A 17440-nucleotide genomic window follows, 5' to 3' on the forward strand; every position below is an offset into this window, starting at 1 on the left:
ACTGTAGCGTATGCGATAAAGAAAAAAACGACATGTCGCGTTCACCGCTCTGATTGGATGCAGAAGACAAGCGTGAATTTACAACAAACAGAGACAAGCAAGTGGGAAAGTCAAAGCCCTGGCCAAACAGGGAAATATTGTGAATTACTTCATAACACCAAGCAGCGGCACCAGCTACAGCCCGTCTCATTAATGTTAATGTCACAGACGCACATCCAGATGCCATATATGATGACAGCTGCACGCCGTTACAGAGGCTTGACTTTCTCAACAGCCTGCGAGGATCTTATTGGGATTACGGTGAAATCTATCTGGAGCGGGTCAAACTGGCCAAGGTAGCATGTGTAAAACCCTCCTCCAGCGTGCCAGCAGAGAGGCAGGCACACTGGCAGAGGCTTTTTTTTTTTTTTTTTTTTTTCTTTTGCTGAACCAGGTTATCGGTTTTCACTTATTTCTAGTCTTTATGCTAAGCTAGGCTAACCACGTAATTTGACTCTCGGAAAGACAGGAAAACGGCACATTTTCTAAAATGCTAAACTATTCCTTTAACATAAGCTAACCATAAACACAGATGTATTGCCCAATTTTAGTAAATGAGAAATAAATCTTTTAAAATAGTTTTTATAATAAGCAAATTGAAGTATTGCTAACACTACGTCAGTAATCATGTTGGCACATGTATCGACTGTGTATGAGTGCTGAAATCATAATCATCTCAATATTGAGCAAAAATAATCGGGATCAAAGTACTACTGAAGACACATGTGACTGTCATGTAACACCACTGATTATTTCACTCCATTTGCAGACCTGATAGAAACATTCCATTAATATACATTCATTTAAGAGATCATTTTACCATTACATACAACGTGTGCGGGTCCGTAGTGTTTAAAAGTAGAACGTTTGTCATAAACCTTTGGCATAGAGAGCTAAAAAAAAAACAAGAACAAAAAACCCTGTTTTACAGTACTGAAATGTCCAGTAGAAATGTTGAGTAAAATGGTAAGACCTGGTGTGATATACTATGTAATGTCAGGGAATCCCTGCGTGAGCAGCCACAGTAAGAACCTGTGTGAGCTACAGAGAAATGGTCGGACTGTAAACCTGATTCCGTGGCAGTGGTGTGCCCTGCTCTGATCCCTCGTGTGGTCCAGTTTACTGCTGGAGTGGTCACACTCTACGCCTCGTTGTCATAGCCCAGTATGGGAGCCAGCCATCGCTCCACCTCCTCCACACACATCTCTTTCCTCCGGGCATAGTCCTCCACCTGAAGACCAGAGCAAGGAAAACAAGTTCAGACGGATTATGTGTCCCGCGTCCTCTCTATAAAACAACTTTAAATTCAATAATCTTCCTACAAAAAAGGGCTATTTGTATTATTAATAAAGCGGGTTACTTTGATCACACAAATCCACGGTTTATAAATTCTAAAGGCATGAAATTAAAGGATTTGTTTTATTATGAAATAACGCAGATAATGTTCAGGGCTAATTTTTCAATATATGAAAGTAAGTATGATTTGGGAGGTATTTTTAAGTTTACTTTTCAAAAAGCAAACAAAGAAATTAAACGGAGATGCATTTCTATTGCTGGGGTCAAATTCAGTGTTTCCTCTATGTTGATTTTGTCGTGGCAGCCCGCCAACAATTGAGACACAGCCAGTAAAGTGATCCTGACTGGTCCTGGCTAACGCCACCATGCTAACCCTGCTAACTGCTAACGTTACCGGATGACCAGGCAAGCGGGCCACAGCTGTTTACAACGTGTAGCCTGTTCAGTGTCCGTAACCGTCAACGGTGAGTTATTTTAAGCCAAGAGAGGGAGGCTGTAAATTGGGAGGACCGTGAGTTTGCAGTGTGTTTAGCGATTGTCTCCGTAATTCTAAGCCAATAAAGTGTGTTCAGTCGGGTGGAGAGGACGGCAAGATAGGGTTATTTTTAGTGGTTCCTACCGTAATTCTAAGCCTAGGAAGTGTGTCTGTCAGTTGGCTTTTATGACTGTCAATATAGCCAGCATTTACGTTAGCTACTGCGCTGTGGAGTAATGTCTGGCAATGTGAGACTAGCGTCTAGCAACATTGTTGTGGATGCTCCTTCAGCGTGCTTTTGAGGAGGGTCTGGCAAAGCGAGACTATGGATGTCTCATACAGATGTTTACCCAGCCTTTCTTATCAACTGACCTATATTTATTTGTCCTGGCTAGGGCTATTATTTGTGACTCTGCCTTTATTTGAGAATTTTAAAAGGTGCCCTGCCACACGTATTTCATTACTTTGTGGTAATGTCTGAAGTTCTACCATGGACTCTAACATTTTTTGTGGAAGAAATGCCTTGGTTACCTTGTTTCAAGCCATTCTAGCGTGGTATAGAAAGCCTACAGGAAGACTCAGCTCAATTTGTGCCCGTTCTCATTAATATTCAACGAGCTAAGCTGCTTGACTCTGATTGGCTAACAGCTAGCCAATGAGAGCCTGGCTATCAGCATCCTTTACCCAGCGCAAGTGGGCGAGCTCATGAATAGTAATGAACTCAGGCAACACCACGTCAGACTGACCAGCTTTTGTGATTGGTCTGATTTCTCCGCTTATTTCTGTTCAGTGGCTAGAGCTGACAGAGGAGGTAGCAGTTCGTTTTCACATTCACCACATAACACAAACACATATGGACCTAACATATTTAAAAAATTTAAAGTAAAAAGGTTTTGTGTGGCAGGGCACCTTTAAGTTAAGATGATACACTTCAAATATTGTTGCTTGGTCAGTCCTGAATCTATACCTGGTCTCTTTATAACACTATCAAAAAAATTTCTGTCATATTTTGATTACATATACAGCCTACTTACTCCATTAGGAGTAACATACTTTCTATTGTATACAATTTATATGTAAGGTGAGGTTGTTATGCTCTTATGTCATATTATAGTCATTGTATGTACAATATTTTAGTTCTTGTGAGTCCGGTCCAGAGATCTGTTATCCAGTTGTGAGTCAGGTTGCAAACCTGTGTTAATCTAATTTACTTAATGTCACAAAAAACACTCACAAAACACCAACATCTACAACACCCATTGTGATGGTATGGTGTTTGGGAGTTCCCCCACTAACGGGATATCTCATTTACAATAACATTTTCATAGTTATTAATAGCATGTGGATGGTTAGCCGAACCTGCTCCTTGGTGATCTTTCCCACAGCGAAGTATGAGGCCTGAGGGTTGGAGAAGTAAAGTCCAGACACTGAGGCAGCAGGGGTCATGGCCAGGGACTCTGTCAGACAAATACCTACACACAGACAAAATACACATATGTATTAATTACATATGCATACAGTAAAGCTGAGAAAACATAATACCCACATGATAACACATAAACACACGCACACACACAATGGCGCGATCAAGGCGCTAACTCAAGATAGCAATACGCCAAGAATGCACCTGAACACGCCTCCCAGTAAGACGGCGCAGGTGCATTTGCTATTTAGACCACGTGGGCCCTGGACGGGAAATTGACAACTGCGTCGGTCTTGAACTAGCAAAGACACTTGCATCGGGCTTGCGCTGCGCTGGGTGCAAGATGGGCCCCTTATAAAGTTTCAGAATGCCCAGAACAAGAACTGTCTGTGGCCATTGAGAAGCTTAATTTACTCCATTAACTCGCTTGCTTTTATGTGTATCAGTGTTTGATAGCTTGGATAGATTATTTATGTATTAAATGTATTACATTCCATTTTTACTTGTCTCGGTACAGCACTTAACATGTATTTCTTTACTGTGCTGTTCCTAATGTTTTAACTGTCTTTTTAGCTTCTGGTTCAGTATGGCAGGTGTACCTTGTTTTCATTTGTGGTGTGGAATTTTTCTGCATTTGTTGCTGTTGTCAATATGTTATTTTTGTACCTTGATGTGATTTGATGCCTGCTGCGTACCAAATTTAGCAGCAGCAACCTCTTGTTCTGGGTGGAGATGTTTTCATCGTGGGTTTTGTCTCCCAAGCTGTATACAGGCTGCCCTATTTCATTGGTGAAGTTTGTCGAGGCAATGTGAAACCTAAAAGGAACACCTGCAAACACTACTTCCACTTCCACGCAAGGAAAGTATAAGCGCAGCTGGATGAAATAAGAGAGAAGTTCAAATAAACCAGCCATGCTTTCGATATAAGGTCAGGGGTAGGGGAGTTTTCTGATCACTGACCTTCTGCATGTATATGTAGACTTACAGTAACCAGGTTACTACAGTGCATGTACATATGTTCTCAAGTAGTTGTTTAACCTGATTTCTCAGAGTAACCTAAGTACATGGTAAGGCACTGAGAAGAGAAAAATAAATGTGATTTCATTTTGCTGTTCAAAGGCTACTAAGAAAACCTTTTGCATCTCATGTTAAAGAAAACAACAAAGCGCCTTGGGGACCTTTCCACAGCAGTTATGACTGTTATGAAATGGTTGGCGCTCTCACCAGTCTTCTCCTGGATCCCAGCAAGGCTCCACATGGTGGTCTTCTCTGTGTGGTCAGGCTGGCTGGGAGTGCCCGCTGCAGGCCTGATGCCCTGGTATCGAGTTCTGTGGAGGTCCGAGGCCTGCAGAGCCTCATCAGTGCTATAGCCCCATAGCTCCTGCACGCCGAACATGGAGCTCCTCAGCAAAGGCCTGAAAGGCCGGACAGTAGGGTTGTAGCAGAAACCAAAGAAACACCAAGACCAACCAAGACCCTATACCATATTAGGAGACCTTAAGGAACAATGTGAAATACCCTATATAATCATTCAATCGCCCCCTTTAAATTGAAAATTGAATAGAAGATTTGGAGAATCGTGACACCCCTATTAGGAAGTGGTCCCTACTGTACCTCAGCCAGACGGTCAGCCAGGGCTTTCACCATGATGCTGCTGTAGTCGTCTCCTGATCCTGGAACCGCTGACTCAGCTCCTCGGCTCCAAACACCCCCACAGCAAACACACCGATGTAGTCGTACGCCACTGTTACACGGGGCAACAAAGTCAGACACACACAGGTAGGGCTCTGAACTGGAGCTGTCCTTCTCCGCCTGCAAAAACACCCCACACACACACACACACACACACACACACACACACACACACACACACACACACACACACACACACACACACACACACACACACACACACACACACACACACACACACACACTAGTTGAACGTCACATTCAGAATCTAAATAAGAACATGACAAAATAAAATCCAAAGTAGTACATCTAGGCACCACACATCCCCATGGTAAAGCAGCATAATGCTTTATTTATGCTACATGTGTCCACTCCTCAGTTTTTTCGACTGTAAACCAACAAGATGTGTTTGCAGTAGGCCAAGAGTAGTGTACAATTATACATGAAATATAACATAATAGTTAAAGTGCTCATATTATGCTTTTTGGCTTTTTCCCTTTCCTTTATTGTGTTATATATCTTTTTGTGCAGTGAAAAAGCCCAAAGTCCCCCCCAAAGGGACTTACCATCTCCAACAGAAAACACTGTTCACCAACTGCTCCAAACAGCTCTATTGTAGTCCAGCCTTTACTTCAGAGACAAACGTGGGTCACTTTGGAACACACGTCATAATGCTACTAGACTGGCTAGTAGTCCTTACCTAGGTACTGTCAGGACACTAAGGTTGTAGCGATACACTAATCTCACGACACACGATATTCAGCTCACGATACGATATATATCACGATATTCAGCCAACGATACGATTCGATTCGATATAATTTGATACACTTACATCATTTTCTGAAAGATTTAAAAGGGGACAGAGTGATTTTGGTGACATCTTGTGAGTGTTCCATTTACTTGGATTTAATTAATTGAACTGAAAACATCAATTACACAATATATGTCTGACTGGACAGAGAGTCTACAGCAGGGATAATAAACTACATTTTTTTCAGAATTTTTCTAAGCACTCTGGCGGCCGGACTTTCAAATAAAGAAAATAAAATGAATTTATACCTAATATGCCTATTCTTGTTCAAAATTTTCACTTTCTTACTGAATTTTTTTGTTTTTTTTTACATGTATTAGTGTGAGCAAACTCCTAAAAAACATGGACACTCCATAATAATAACTGGCTCTTTAACTAGAAAAAGATCTCAGACTAGGAGGCAGTTCACTGAGGAGTGATGGTTTAAGTCTGTGATTATGGAAAAATTATTGTAGTATGCAGCATCCTGATTGGTGGAAAATGCTTGCAGAAAGAAAGGCTGTTGTCAGGTAAACATGTTACTGTCAAAGACGCTGAAGCGAAAAGTTGACGTGGAAAAGCCAAAAGCCCAGCTTTAAAGATGACTGGACTGATAAGCAGGCTATGCACTCGTCATGTAGGCCTCATTTGCAATGAAACGATGTTGTTGCAAAATAATACAACCATCATCATCACTCGAACATAACGATCGCGTCATTCACCTGCATATTAAGTAGCTCCAGATTGTCCGCTCTAGCGGAGAGTTTGGTTTGTTCAGCCAACGGTGAGGTTTACAAGAATTTGTCAAAATTTCCAGATTCCCGGCAACCTAAGATAAACAGTTAGACTACAAACCGACAGCTTTTGTTTCAGGTTGTTTGTAAAAATTTGCTATTTGCAGAGTAGAGCTGTGTTTGCGTAAAACAGCGCGGTGGACAGAGCAGATTGAAATATGGCTTTCTACATGTTTATGCCGGTCTACACAGGTGAGTGCATTGATAAGTATTGACTTTCTACTCACGAAGGTTTAATTGTAGCCTATTTACAGAAAAGAGACCAGCGTGAGTTCATCTGCCCCAGCGGCCGTTGGTAACTCTGTATCGTTCCCAGTCAGGTGCTGCGTGTTTTAACCTTTAACGCACGCACACCTCGGTTCAGCAGTGTGTGTGTGGAGCTCAGGCATCGCTGTACAGAATCCCGGCATGTGAATAGAGATGTAAATACAGGCGGCTGGTTTTTGCTCTAAATGCTTGAAATGATAAATAACAGAACGCATTTTTTCCTCCTTACATTTTGTGAATTCATGATTATTCTGCGGGCCAGACTAAAAGCTTTGTCAGCGGCCGCCAGTTGACGTTGGCTGCTCTACAGCGACACTAGCGGCTGGCTGACCAAATCGCTCTTCCTGCAACGTGAACAGCACTGTAAACCCGAACGTTCAAAGTAATTAAATAGATTAAGTAGTGTATACTCAAAGTTTTAGAACAAGTTCTACTAACTTAATTTTGTCAAGTTGGTGTAACATGTTCTTCCTTTTTGAGTATTGTTAACTAATATTTTTTGATTAAATGGAACTATTTTGTGTATAAGTAAGCATAACTTAAAAACATAACTTAAGTACAATGTAATAGAATTGAGTAATAACATACTAAGAATGATAAAGTCCTGTTATTTCTATTGTTTAAAATAGGGATGATTTAAAAATAAACTGAATTTATATAGCACATGTTAAAATACAATAAAATCTCAAAGTGCTTTACCAAATAAGTAAAATCGATCATAATAAATAAATTGCAATAGCAAATGGTCTGAAATGCATTAGACATTAGTGAAGGACAAAATGTATTTATTTTTTGCTTCATCAGTTTAATGTAGCCTATATATTCTTTTTATTTTTATTTAAGCAGCTGCAGGGATAATTTTGTATGGAGAGTTAATCTCTGATTCAACTCGCGAAGCAGAAGGTGGCGCTAATTTGCACACTACACTGATTCCTTACCGCTCTTTGGAAAAACACAGAAGAAGAAAAGTTTGAAACAACGCAGTAGCGGAACCAGCAGACAGTAGGGTTGCAGAAACTACCTACGCAGCAGCAATCAGGCTCACTGGACTTACTGTAAGTTTTGAATGTTAATATTCATTCGCTTTACTTCTTTTATACATTTTGTATGTGTTTGTCTCAGAGAGCGGAGACCTTCTCCAAGCCCCGCCCTTCACTGGCTTATCACGGAGTCTTGTAGGGATTGGCAACTTGTCAGATATAGGTTAGCTGCTAAAGAGCTAGCTAGCCACTTAGCGCCCGACCAATAACGTTACCAGAGACTATTTAGAAGGACTTTGACGTTACGCACCTGCAGCACACAACTAGCGACATAGCTACCACTAACCGAATCCCTGAAGAATTTGACGACGGATGAATCTAGTAATCAGCGTCATTCCCGGCGCTTAAAGGTGGTGTTAGAAAATTAGTTGTTAGTAGAAGCACTAACAGACACCTCGTAGCGCGATAGTTAGTTTTTGTTGCTGGAAACTTTCAATAGTGCACAAAAGAGCATAAACGCCTCAAACTGAGTTCCTACACTGCAAGTCCGCACTCTCTGTGTAGCTTCTAGGACGCTAGTTTTAAATTCTGTGTGAGCAGACTGTCTGAGACACGGAGATTGCTGTTAACAGAACGAGTCAACTGCCCGTGCCTGCCTACTTGTGTTGCCTCGGTTTTAAAACAAAAACGACCCTGCTGGAGGCAAGCTGCTTTTCATGACAAAGATGAATAAAGTAAAACCCTTAACAGTAAAGCTTTGGTTTGTAGAAATGGTATTATTGTTGATTAACCATGCACTAAGGTTCAAGTGTGGCTGCTTTTCTTTACAGTAATGTTAATTTTGCTTGATGGCTTTAGTAACTTGACACTTATGGGGATTAAATGAAAAGATCATTAACAGGGAACATTTATAAATGGAAGTATTTATAATTTGACACTCTTTGAATCTTTTAATTGTTCAGTTTCAGATCAGTTTATGCCTTTGCATCTTGCTGTTCCAGTTTCAAGAAGTTAAGGAAGATAACTGGAGATGTGATAACGATACCAGGTAATCCAATGAATGTGAATTCTTCTATCCCCCCCCCCCCTCCCCCGCCCTCTAAATACCAATAACTTGAATTGTTTTTTTTTCTCAGACAAGGTTTTAGTGTGGTAACCCCAAATCATAACGCACTCCCACATACACACATCATTGTTTTTCTACTTGCCTGTTTGATCAAAATAAAGTGTTTTTGCTGTATTTAAGTCAACAAATAATGAATGTGTTCTGTTCACGAATACTACTAATCATATTTTACTTAACTTTGTATTTGCTTGCAAAAATTGTTGAAGAAGACTGAGAAGAAACTGACCCTCATTAGAAAGATGATGGAGACCACATTTCCCCTACGCCGACAGACCATAGTGATGTCCTGCCCACCAGTGAACGACCTCATGGACCTCTGGCCTGCTCTTAAAATAGAGTCTGAGGTAATATGGATCAGCTCTCTCTTTTAAAGTGAAAATTGTGATTCTTACTCATTTGGCTGATATTTTTGCTTTATGAATGTGTGCAAGATTCTTCAAATTGAACTGTTTTTTTAATAAGTGTTGTTGCTGTATTCTCCTCTGGCTGTTATTTCTATGTAGTTGTATGCAGAGTTCCAGCGGATTACAAATCAGAACCTGCCCAACACGTGCTATGCTGAGCTTGACCGCTATCTTCCTCGACTGATGACCTTATTCAGACGGAAGGCATCAAAAACTGGGAAGACAGCAGATGCTCTGGCTGAAATTTTAAAAATCCACGATGAACAGGTAAATAGATTTTTACACATTTCATAGGTTGAACCAGTAGAACATTGAACAGGTTCAATGATTGAAATGAGCTTTTTGACTTTTGCAATTAGTCCACTTTGTTTGCCATTTGTCTGATTGCATTAAAGATGTTAACAGGTTATTTGTGGACATATGTTCTGTTTGGACTGTTTAAAATCAGCTTTATGTAAACTCTTCAGTATATGCAATTCTGTTTTTATCTGAATAGGAAATCCATGACATACACAGCCAAAGCACTACTGTCTTCCACGTCCTTCCTGTGTATCTGCGTGAGGACGTCTCTGGATGTTTAAGAACCTGCACAGTGAGTCTCCTTAAGTCACTAACAGATTCTGCTGTGTATTATCTAACCCAGTAAATACTAACATTTTATTCAATGTTCAGTAAAACATTTTCTTGTAAATGTCCTTGGTTTCAGTCAGCACTTAGATTCTCTGGTATTTTGGCTGATTCATGTGTGCAGAACATGGATCTTATGTTTTCAACTCTTACAATGAGACCTCAGGTCTCTTTTTTTGGAAAAAGTGGTATTGGATTTCAATGGGACTTGGTTAAGGAAAGACAAATTATGTCATCTGTTCTGTTCCATGTGTTAGTTTGTGATTAGTATCTCTTTTTTCATTCATTCAGGATGAGTCTGATGAGCCAGAGCTTGATGGTGTTGCAGTGGGCCTCATTACTTTCATCGGTGACCATGACGTAAGTCCAGTCCACTACCACCCTGTGAGAATCATCGTCGTCATTGAAAGTGATGCCGTGGTCGGCCCTTCCCAGACTTGGCGATGCCTTCCTGGTAATCTGTGGAGTGATCTATGCACTACACCTCAGCTATCCCAAAGCACTGACCAACACTTTTGAATTCACTCTAAAGATTTAACTTGGTCTAGAAAGTGGTAAACTATCCCCGAGGTTGCAGACCCTCAAGAATGAATTAATGATGTAGAAACTCATCTGAAAAAAAGGCTGCAGGGTAAAGCATTATAAAAGGCTAGTTCAAAGTTATCTCCTTTTGTCTAAATAATGCCTCAAAAAGTTACTGCACTACTGCAGGTGTTCAGCCAATAGGCCCAAACTACTCAATATGCCTTTGTTCTCATTAATATAATGCAAAAGTAACGCTAATGTTTTGTATGTTTTAATGTTTTTCTTAACCATTGTGGGCTGCGCAAGATGACTCACATTTCACTGTGCATTTGATATGGTTTGTAAAACATTTACATTTTAGAGTTTTAAGTGAAAATGTTCTTAAACTCTATAGAATATTTGAAATTTCATCCAAATTGCTGCCCTGTCGCCTTACTCAGGAATTAGCAAGGAAGCCAAAAGCAGTGTTTTTTCTTTTATAGCTGTAACGAACGATAACTTCATTTTGGTATTATTGTTTTTGATTACTCCGATTATTTTCCTGACTATCTGATTAGTTGTCTGGTCAATATCAGAAATGTGTGATAAATATTTATTTCCTAGGGCCTTAAAGAAACATGCCTACATCGTATTTTTCCGGACTATAAGTCTCCCGAGTATAAGTCGCATCAGTCAAAAATGCGTCATGAAGAGGAAAAAAACATATATAAATCGCACGGACTATAAGTCGCATTTATTTAGAAATGTATTTCACAAAATCCAAAACTACACAATAGCACCCAGAACAACAGGCTGAATACGGTAGGTGTCCGTATGTTAACGTAACACATTAACAGTTATTAAACTATACAATAGCACACAGAACAACTACCAGGGCGGACGTAGCGAGCTAACTGCACCGTTGACAAGCCTCTCCCAGCAGCACGTTGTTCAAGCACCCATGTGTGACTCGTTCCTCCAGCTCTGGCCATCTTGCTTTCAGCCGCGATTAGCCGATTAGCTTTCTTTGTTTTCTTCATTGCATAAGAGTCACCTTTTCGCCAGTCCCTCACAAGTTTCTCCCTGGTTTCAAACTTTCTTTCTGCTGCTTCGATTACCGTTTTCGGCTGCATATTTTACTACCTGCAGTTTATCTCTTTTCTCTTTCTCAGTTGTCTTTAGGAGCAGCATTCTAGTTGTCACAAGCATAGAGCCCTCTTGCGGCTGTAGATGGTAATGTGTTCAGTATGAATTAACATTTAAAAACATGTTAAATTATATATATTTTATATACAAGTCGCACAAGTCACAGGACCAGCCAAAGTAGGAAAAAAGTGCGACTTATAGTCCGGAAAATACGGTACTTATTGGGATTTATTCACAGTATCCCCAGAGTTAGATAAGTCCATACATACGCTTCTCATCCCTGTGCGTGTCGTATCTCTGTCTGACGCACCTATGCGAGCTTAGCACAGATCCTGGAGGTATCTGGCTCCATCTATGCTCCTAATAAGTGACAAAATAACGCCAACATTTTTCCTATTTACATGTTGTGATTTGTACAACATGTGCTAAGCTAGGCTAGCAGTGCGGGGGGCCGCCAGAGTTACACAACACGAGATGAGAGAAGGTATTTATGGACCGCTTACTACACTGCGGATAATCGGTGAATAAGACAAAGTCCCATTAAGTCGGGCTGTTCGTTTAAGTGACCAGGAACACATTTGGAAGGATAGGATCAGAGAATTTTGAGTTTTTCTTCTTAAAAATCTCTCAAATTTATTTATTTATTTAATATACAATTAAAGTATATAAGTATATTTTAAAATTATTTTTTATTTTAATTTATAAATGTTTTTCTATTTCATTTTAACATGTAACTGTTCAAAAGCAGACGTTCACGACTTTAAGATATATTAAGTTAGTTAAACTTAATGTAAGTGAGGCAATCGGTTGCCTAAAATTTTTAAGTTTTGAATCAGCATGTTTTAAGTAAACAAACTCAACATATTTGACTAATGTGTACTTAAAACAATGACAAAACAAACTAATAAACATTGAGTTTTATTAATATAAAATTGTGTGGTTGTGTACTTATTTTTTAAGTTCTGTGAACTTATTCCTGTGGTTTGAAAACTCAAACTGCTGTAAGTCATAATAACTGAAAATAATTGAGTTCCCTTAACAGAAAACTAAGTCATATTAACTGCAAATATTTGAGTTGAGCTAAATGAGCACTTTTAATTTAACTGTTATCAAAAGGTACAAGTAGCAATTCAACCAACCTTTTAAGTTCGGAAAATTTTGACTTTTAAGTTAATCAACTTAAAAAAAGTGAGGCAACTGATTGCCTCACTTTTTTTGAGTTCTGGTAACTTATTCGGGTTTACAGTGAGGGGTAAACACGGGGGATTTGAATGGGACTTATGTATCGATACTTGCGGCTTAAAAATCGATACTTTCTTGGGGGAAAAAATATCGATTTATATCGCAGAATCGATAAAATTGCTCAGCCTTACAGGACACGCCCTCATACTCTGCTTCTGACTGGCTAGTAGTCCTAACCTAGGTACTGAGCATGTGCGACTCCCAACAAAGATGGAACAGAAGTGAGATGTCTCACTCTGTAGCTAAAACAGAGAGCTCAACACACAGGGTGAAAAGAGGAGCTGCAGCAATGTGCAGTACAACAAAAATATGGTGTTTTCTGAAAATTAAACCGCATAAACCTATTCAGGTACAACCTCTAAATACAATTATGAACCTGAAAATTTGCATAATATGAGCAGTTTAAAAAATAATTTTTTAGGGGCTTTAACCTTTAATGACAGTGGATAAACCAGAAAGGGGGAGAGAGATGGGGGATGACACACAGCAAGGGGAAGCGGGTCGGATTCAAACCCGCACCTCTGCAGGACTCAGCCAACATGGTGGCGAACGCTCTTACAGGGTGAGCTAGAGGCCGCCCCTTAAAAACTATTTTAAGCTAGTTTCTGTTAAGTATCCTTTCGGAAATTCCCTTTGTGTCTGTGGCAGCTGTCAGAAAAATACAACCACAAGAAAAGACATTACAGATAAAGACAAGACATTTAACAGCCCAGTGCTCCACAACAACATCACCAACAATCAAGGCTGCTGCTATGAGGTGGGTGTGTGTACCTGTGTCTGACAGACAATGAATTTAAAGCAATGAAATGATATATACTACAACTGTTTATAAAACCCACCTGTTGTCGTAAGCCATGAAATGTAGCGTTGGGCTTGGTGTCCCGGTTTACTGTGACATCATCTTTGTACACACTGATGTCGTCGCCATCACTCTGTGCAGGCCAGAACCCCACCAGGCCCCGCCCCTTAAGACTACCGCTGTCAATCATCTGGTTGAGCAGCCGCTGGGCCTCATCAAAGACTCGCCGGGCCTCCGAACCTACAGGAAGCAAACATTAAAACATTTCTACGGTCAGATATGGTTTCACTTCTGTGACACCAAGACTGGAAGTCATTTCACTGATTCACTACTGCCAATGGGTTTGTGTTCTTGAATTTGGACACTTATACTGTTTTTAGCTTTCATGATGTCATGATTTTACTGCACTAATCACCAGCAATTGTACAATAGTCACATGAATGCACATAAAACCTGTGCATTCACAATATATACAAACCTTTTCAAAGATTACACTGTATTGTATCAGTATTGCCTAGTTAACATACAGTAACATGTTACAGTAACGTCTTTTGTATTAAGTTAATCCAAAATAAAGATTTTTTATCATTTTTTTTTTATTAATGACATGAATATATTTCAATATGAGCCAAATAAATATTCTTATTTTTAATCCCTCTGGGGCCTTAGCCATTTTTCCAATATTGGCTCCTGGGCTATCAGGATATGCATGTTGCAAGGATGTCACATGAATGTATAAACTGATATATAACTATAAAGACAAAAGAAGAAATCAAACTGAAATTGAATCTCACAGAAATGTATTGAAATCACAGAGAACAATAATGAAAAAGACCTTTGGCTTTTGGAAAATTGTTCTTCTCCAAGTCCCATTTTTACTAAGAAAAGTCTATAAGCTTGTATCTTCTCTCTTTATTTTTGTCTTCAATGCATTTCCTGTCTGCTATGAGACATCAGGAGGCCAAATCACACTCATTTACACATCCAGAGCTGCCTGAATGACCTGCAGCTCTGCCTGCAATACACAATCATACACAGACTGTATGAAACAGGTGTGCACGCATTAGTTCCACGTTTAGTGTATGTAGCAGCGAACACATTTAGTGTGCTAATGTTTCTAATAGCAGGCATAGATCTGACAGGATATGAGGATGTTCATCAGCAATGGCGCTTTGGTCACATCCACATGGACATCACTGCGCGTGCATTTGTAGATCGATCTCGGACACATTCAGGAAGACAGCCTCTGATTGGTTGATGCACCCCACCCCACTGCATTCTAGGAGTCAAGATGGCCAGGGCTAACAGTAAAACGATAACTTTTCATATAAAAAGATAAATAAATAACCATTCAGTTTTGGATATACGGTTCTGCCATTCCAGGCCGGATTACAAAGCTTCTGGAAGGCCTGCGATCACACAGAAGCTCTCTTTGAAAAAGGCCCAGATGTTAGCTCTCATTTGAAACAATCAGAACAACTAACTTGAAGCAATGCGGAGATATCGAACATTACAGAACTTGATTTATGGATTCATAATTATGGATTTATTGTACAAAGGCACTGTAGTTTTAGGCTGGATAACAAAGCTTCTGGAAGGCCTACAATTGCACAGAAGACCTTGTTAAGATAAAAAACAATAAAATGCATAGGAAACATTCGAGTAGCATATCACGTAGCAGGATAGAAGTTTGTGGTTTGAGTTATGATGAACCCTGACAGAGGAGGAGCTCGTACCAACAGTCTTGTCATTGAAGATCTTGGGGTAACCTCTGTTGGGGTATTTTCCTCTCAGCTGCCACACATCGAAGAAAGGCTTCCAGTCGATGTAGTCCAGCAGACTGTTCAGGTCGTAGCACTCGAACACGCGGGTGCCCAGGAACTGAGGACACACTGGAACACACTTGGTTTTTAAGGTCCATACAGAAAATGAAGAACATTTTCCATAGCGTCCCAAAGTATTACATACAGTATGTCCTCTGTATCTGCTTAATACAACATGTCTATGTTGAAGCTATATATTTGCATCAGTGTATCTGTGATAGCGTTTTGCTTTAAAGGGTAACTACTGTTTTTTTTAACCTGGACACTATGTTCCTATGTTTTTGTGTGTAAGTGACTGATGGGAACAACAAACTTTGACATTGGTCCAGTATTAAGAGAGAATGCTGCAGTCAGCAGCAGCAAAACAAGCTACAATGTAAGTTAACAGGGCAATTGTGCAGCTTGTATTTACCTTCACAAAAGAGCTTGTTTGCCACTGACAGACTCAGATTAATATTCTAAGTGTCTGACAACATTATGGAAAGGATCCCTACAGAGGTAGACCTTAAAAACCTCTTTGAGACCTTTCGGTTTAACCAGAAACAGCTCTGAAGTCGCTAGCGCTAAATCCACCAGACTCCATTTAAAAAAGCAATACTTTTAGCGTGTATAGAGCAAACATATTTTCACATATAAATCGGTAAACTATGTGTTTATTTCAACCAAAACTAGTGTTGTGATGGTTGGAAAAGTGGAAGGACTAACCCAAAATGGCTTTTCATAGTTTTGTTTTGTTTCTGTCAACTTTGAATAAAGTGTATTTTAAAGTGTTTTTTTTACGATGCTAAAATTACTATTTATTTTCATAGGGTCTGGTGGGTTTAGCGAATGCAAATTTCGCAGATGTTTTTATTTAAAAAAAAAAAAAAGGATCTTACTCTTTAACAAAAAGGTGGACCTCCTTAGAAATCCTTTCCATAATGTTGTCAGACACTTAGAATATTAATCTGAGCCTGTCAGTGACAAAACAAGCACTTTTGTGAAGGTAAATACAAGCTGAACAACTGCCCTCTTAACTTAGGTTGTAGAGTGTTTCACCGCTGCCGACTGCAATGATCTCGCTTAATACTAGACCATTGTCAAAGATTGTTGTTCCCATCAGTCACTTAGACACAAAAAAACGGAAAATAGGGTTGAAAAAAGGTAGTTCCCCTTTAAGAACACTGGAATTCATTGATCTGTGTGAACTTTACCTGGCCTGGGCAGAGAGAGCCAGTCTATATGTAGAGCCTTCCCTCTGGCCTGGGAAAGAGACAGATACCGGCGATCCTGAGACAACAGAGGGGGATGGAGCATGAAGGGGAAAGCAATTTTATAAATATTACACATTTCTATTCTGGTCTTGCACAATTAATAATTCCTTTTTGGCAAGGGGTTCATGCAGTATTGCAAACAGTCCTACAGGTGGACATGCCATTTAAATTAGACACCCTGTATTTGGGTGCCCTGCCATTAGAGAATGTGTCCTCTCATGTTGGATATCTATTTTGAATTCTGAGCGCAGCGGGCAGGAAAGCAATCGCTTTGAAAGTGGCTGAAACCAGCAATACCAACAATTTATGATTGAATTGACATTATTTATGGTATCTTTATGACGGAAAGAATTACTTTTGGGAAAGTTGGATTGAATACATCACACCTGTACGACCATCATTTGTTTGAAATCAACTGAAGTCTTTATTTATATATTTTACTCTGTTTTGTAAGTAATTTGAGTATGAAGGCACACCCCAATATTCTGGTTTTTCATTTAGTAGTTCATTTTCTAATTTTTTTTTTTATTGAAGATACTTTATTGGTCATCATATGTTTCTGTAATATTTGTTGTATTTCAGTTTTACTACCCTTTGCTCCAACTGTATTTTACAGAAGGCTTGAAAGATGAGGCTTGTAAGCCCCATAAGAAGAATAACTTTGCATTTTCTGACTTTGCTTTAACTCAATAAAAAGCTAATTAAAAAAATTTCAAAAAACATAAACTCAATGTGCACTCCAGACTATGAAACTCTA

General features: G+C 39.6%; 1 protein-coding gene and 1 long non-coding RNA gene across 3 annotated transcripts in view; one reads left to right on the plus strand and one right to left on the minus strand.

Annotated features, from left to right (window-relative positions):
* Positions 1-396: 396 nt before the first annotated feature.
* Positions 397-17440, minus strand: part of mtr (5-methyltetrahydrofolate-homocysteine methyltransferase) — a 67280-nt gene continuing 50236 nt past the window's right edge. Inside the window, 10 exon segments of the mRNA XM_039787955.1 lie at positions 397-1270; positions 3170-3282; positions 4458-4614; positions 4616-4648; positions 4848-4903; positions 4906-4970; positions 4972-5045; positions 13648-13847; positions 15344-15499; positions 16624-16699. Of these exon segments, the coding sequence (XP_039643889.1) occupies positions 1181-1270; positions 3170-3282; positions 4458-4614; positions 4616-4648; positions 4848-4903; positions 4906-4970; positions 4972-5045; positions 13648-13847; positions 15344-15499; positions 16624-16699 (1020 nt within the window). The 3' untranslated portion in view covers positions 397-1180.
* LOC120550952 lies at positions 7797-9805 on the plus strand. Of its 2 annotated transcripts, XR_005637807.1 has the most exons (5): positions 7797-7834; positions 8761-8807; positions 9092-9229; positions 9389-9556; positions 9786-9805. It is a non-coding gene; the product is annotated as an uncharacterized LOC120550952 (long non-coding RNA). The 2 variants fall into 2 exon arrangements; XR_005637808.1 differs by lacking the exon at positions 7797-7834 and having other exon boundaries at positions 8749-8807.

Source organism: Perca fluviatilis, chromosome 21 (genome assembly GCF_010015445.1).
Source record: "Perca fluviatilis chromosome 21, GENO_Pfluv_1.0, whole genome shotgun sequence".
Lineage (NCBI taxonomy): Eukaryota > Metazoa > Chordata > Actinopteri > Perciformes > Percidae > Perca > Perca fluviatilis.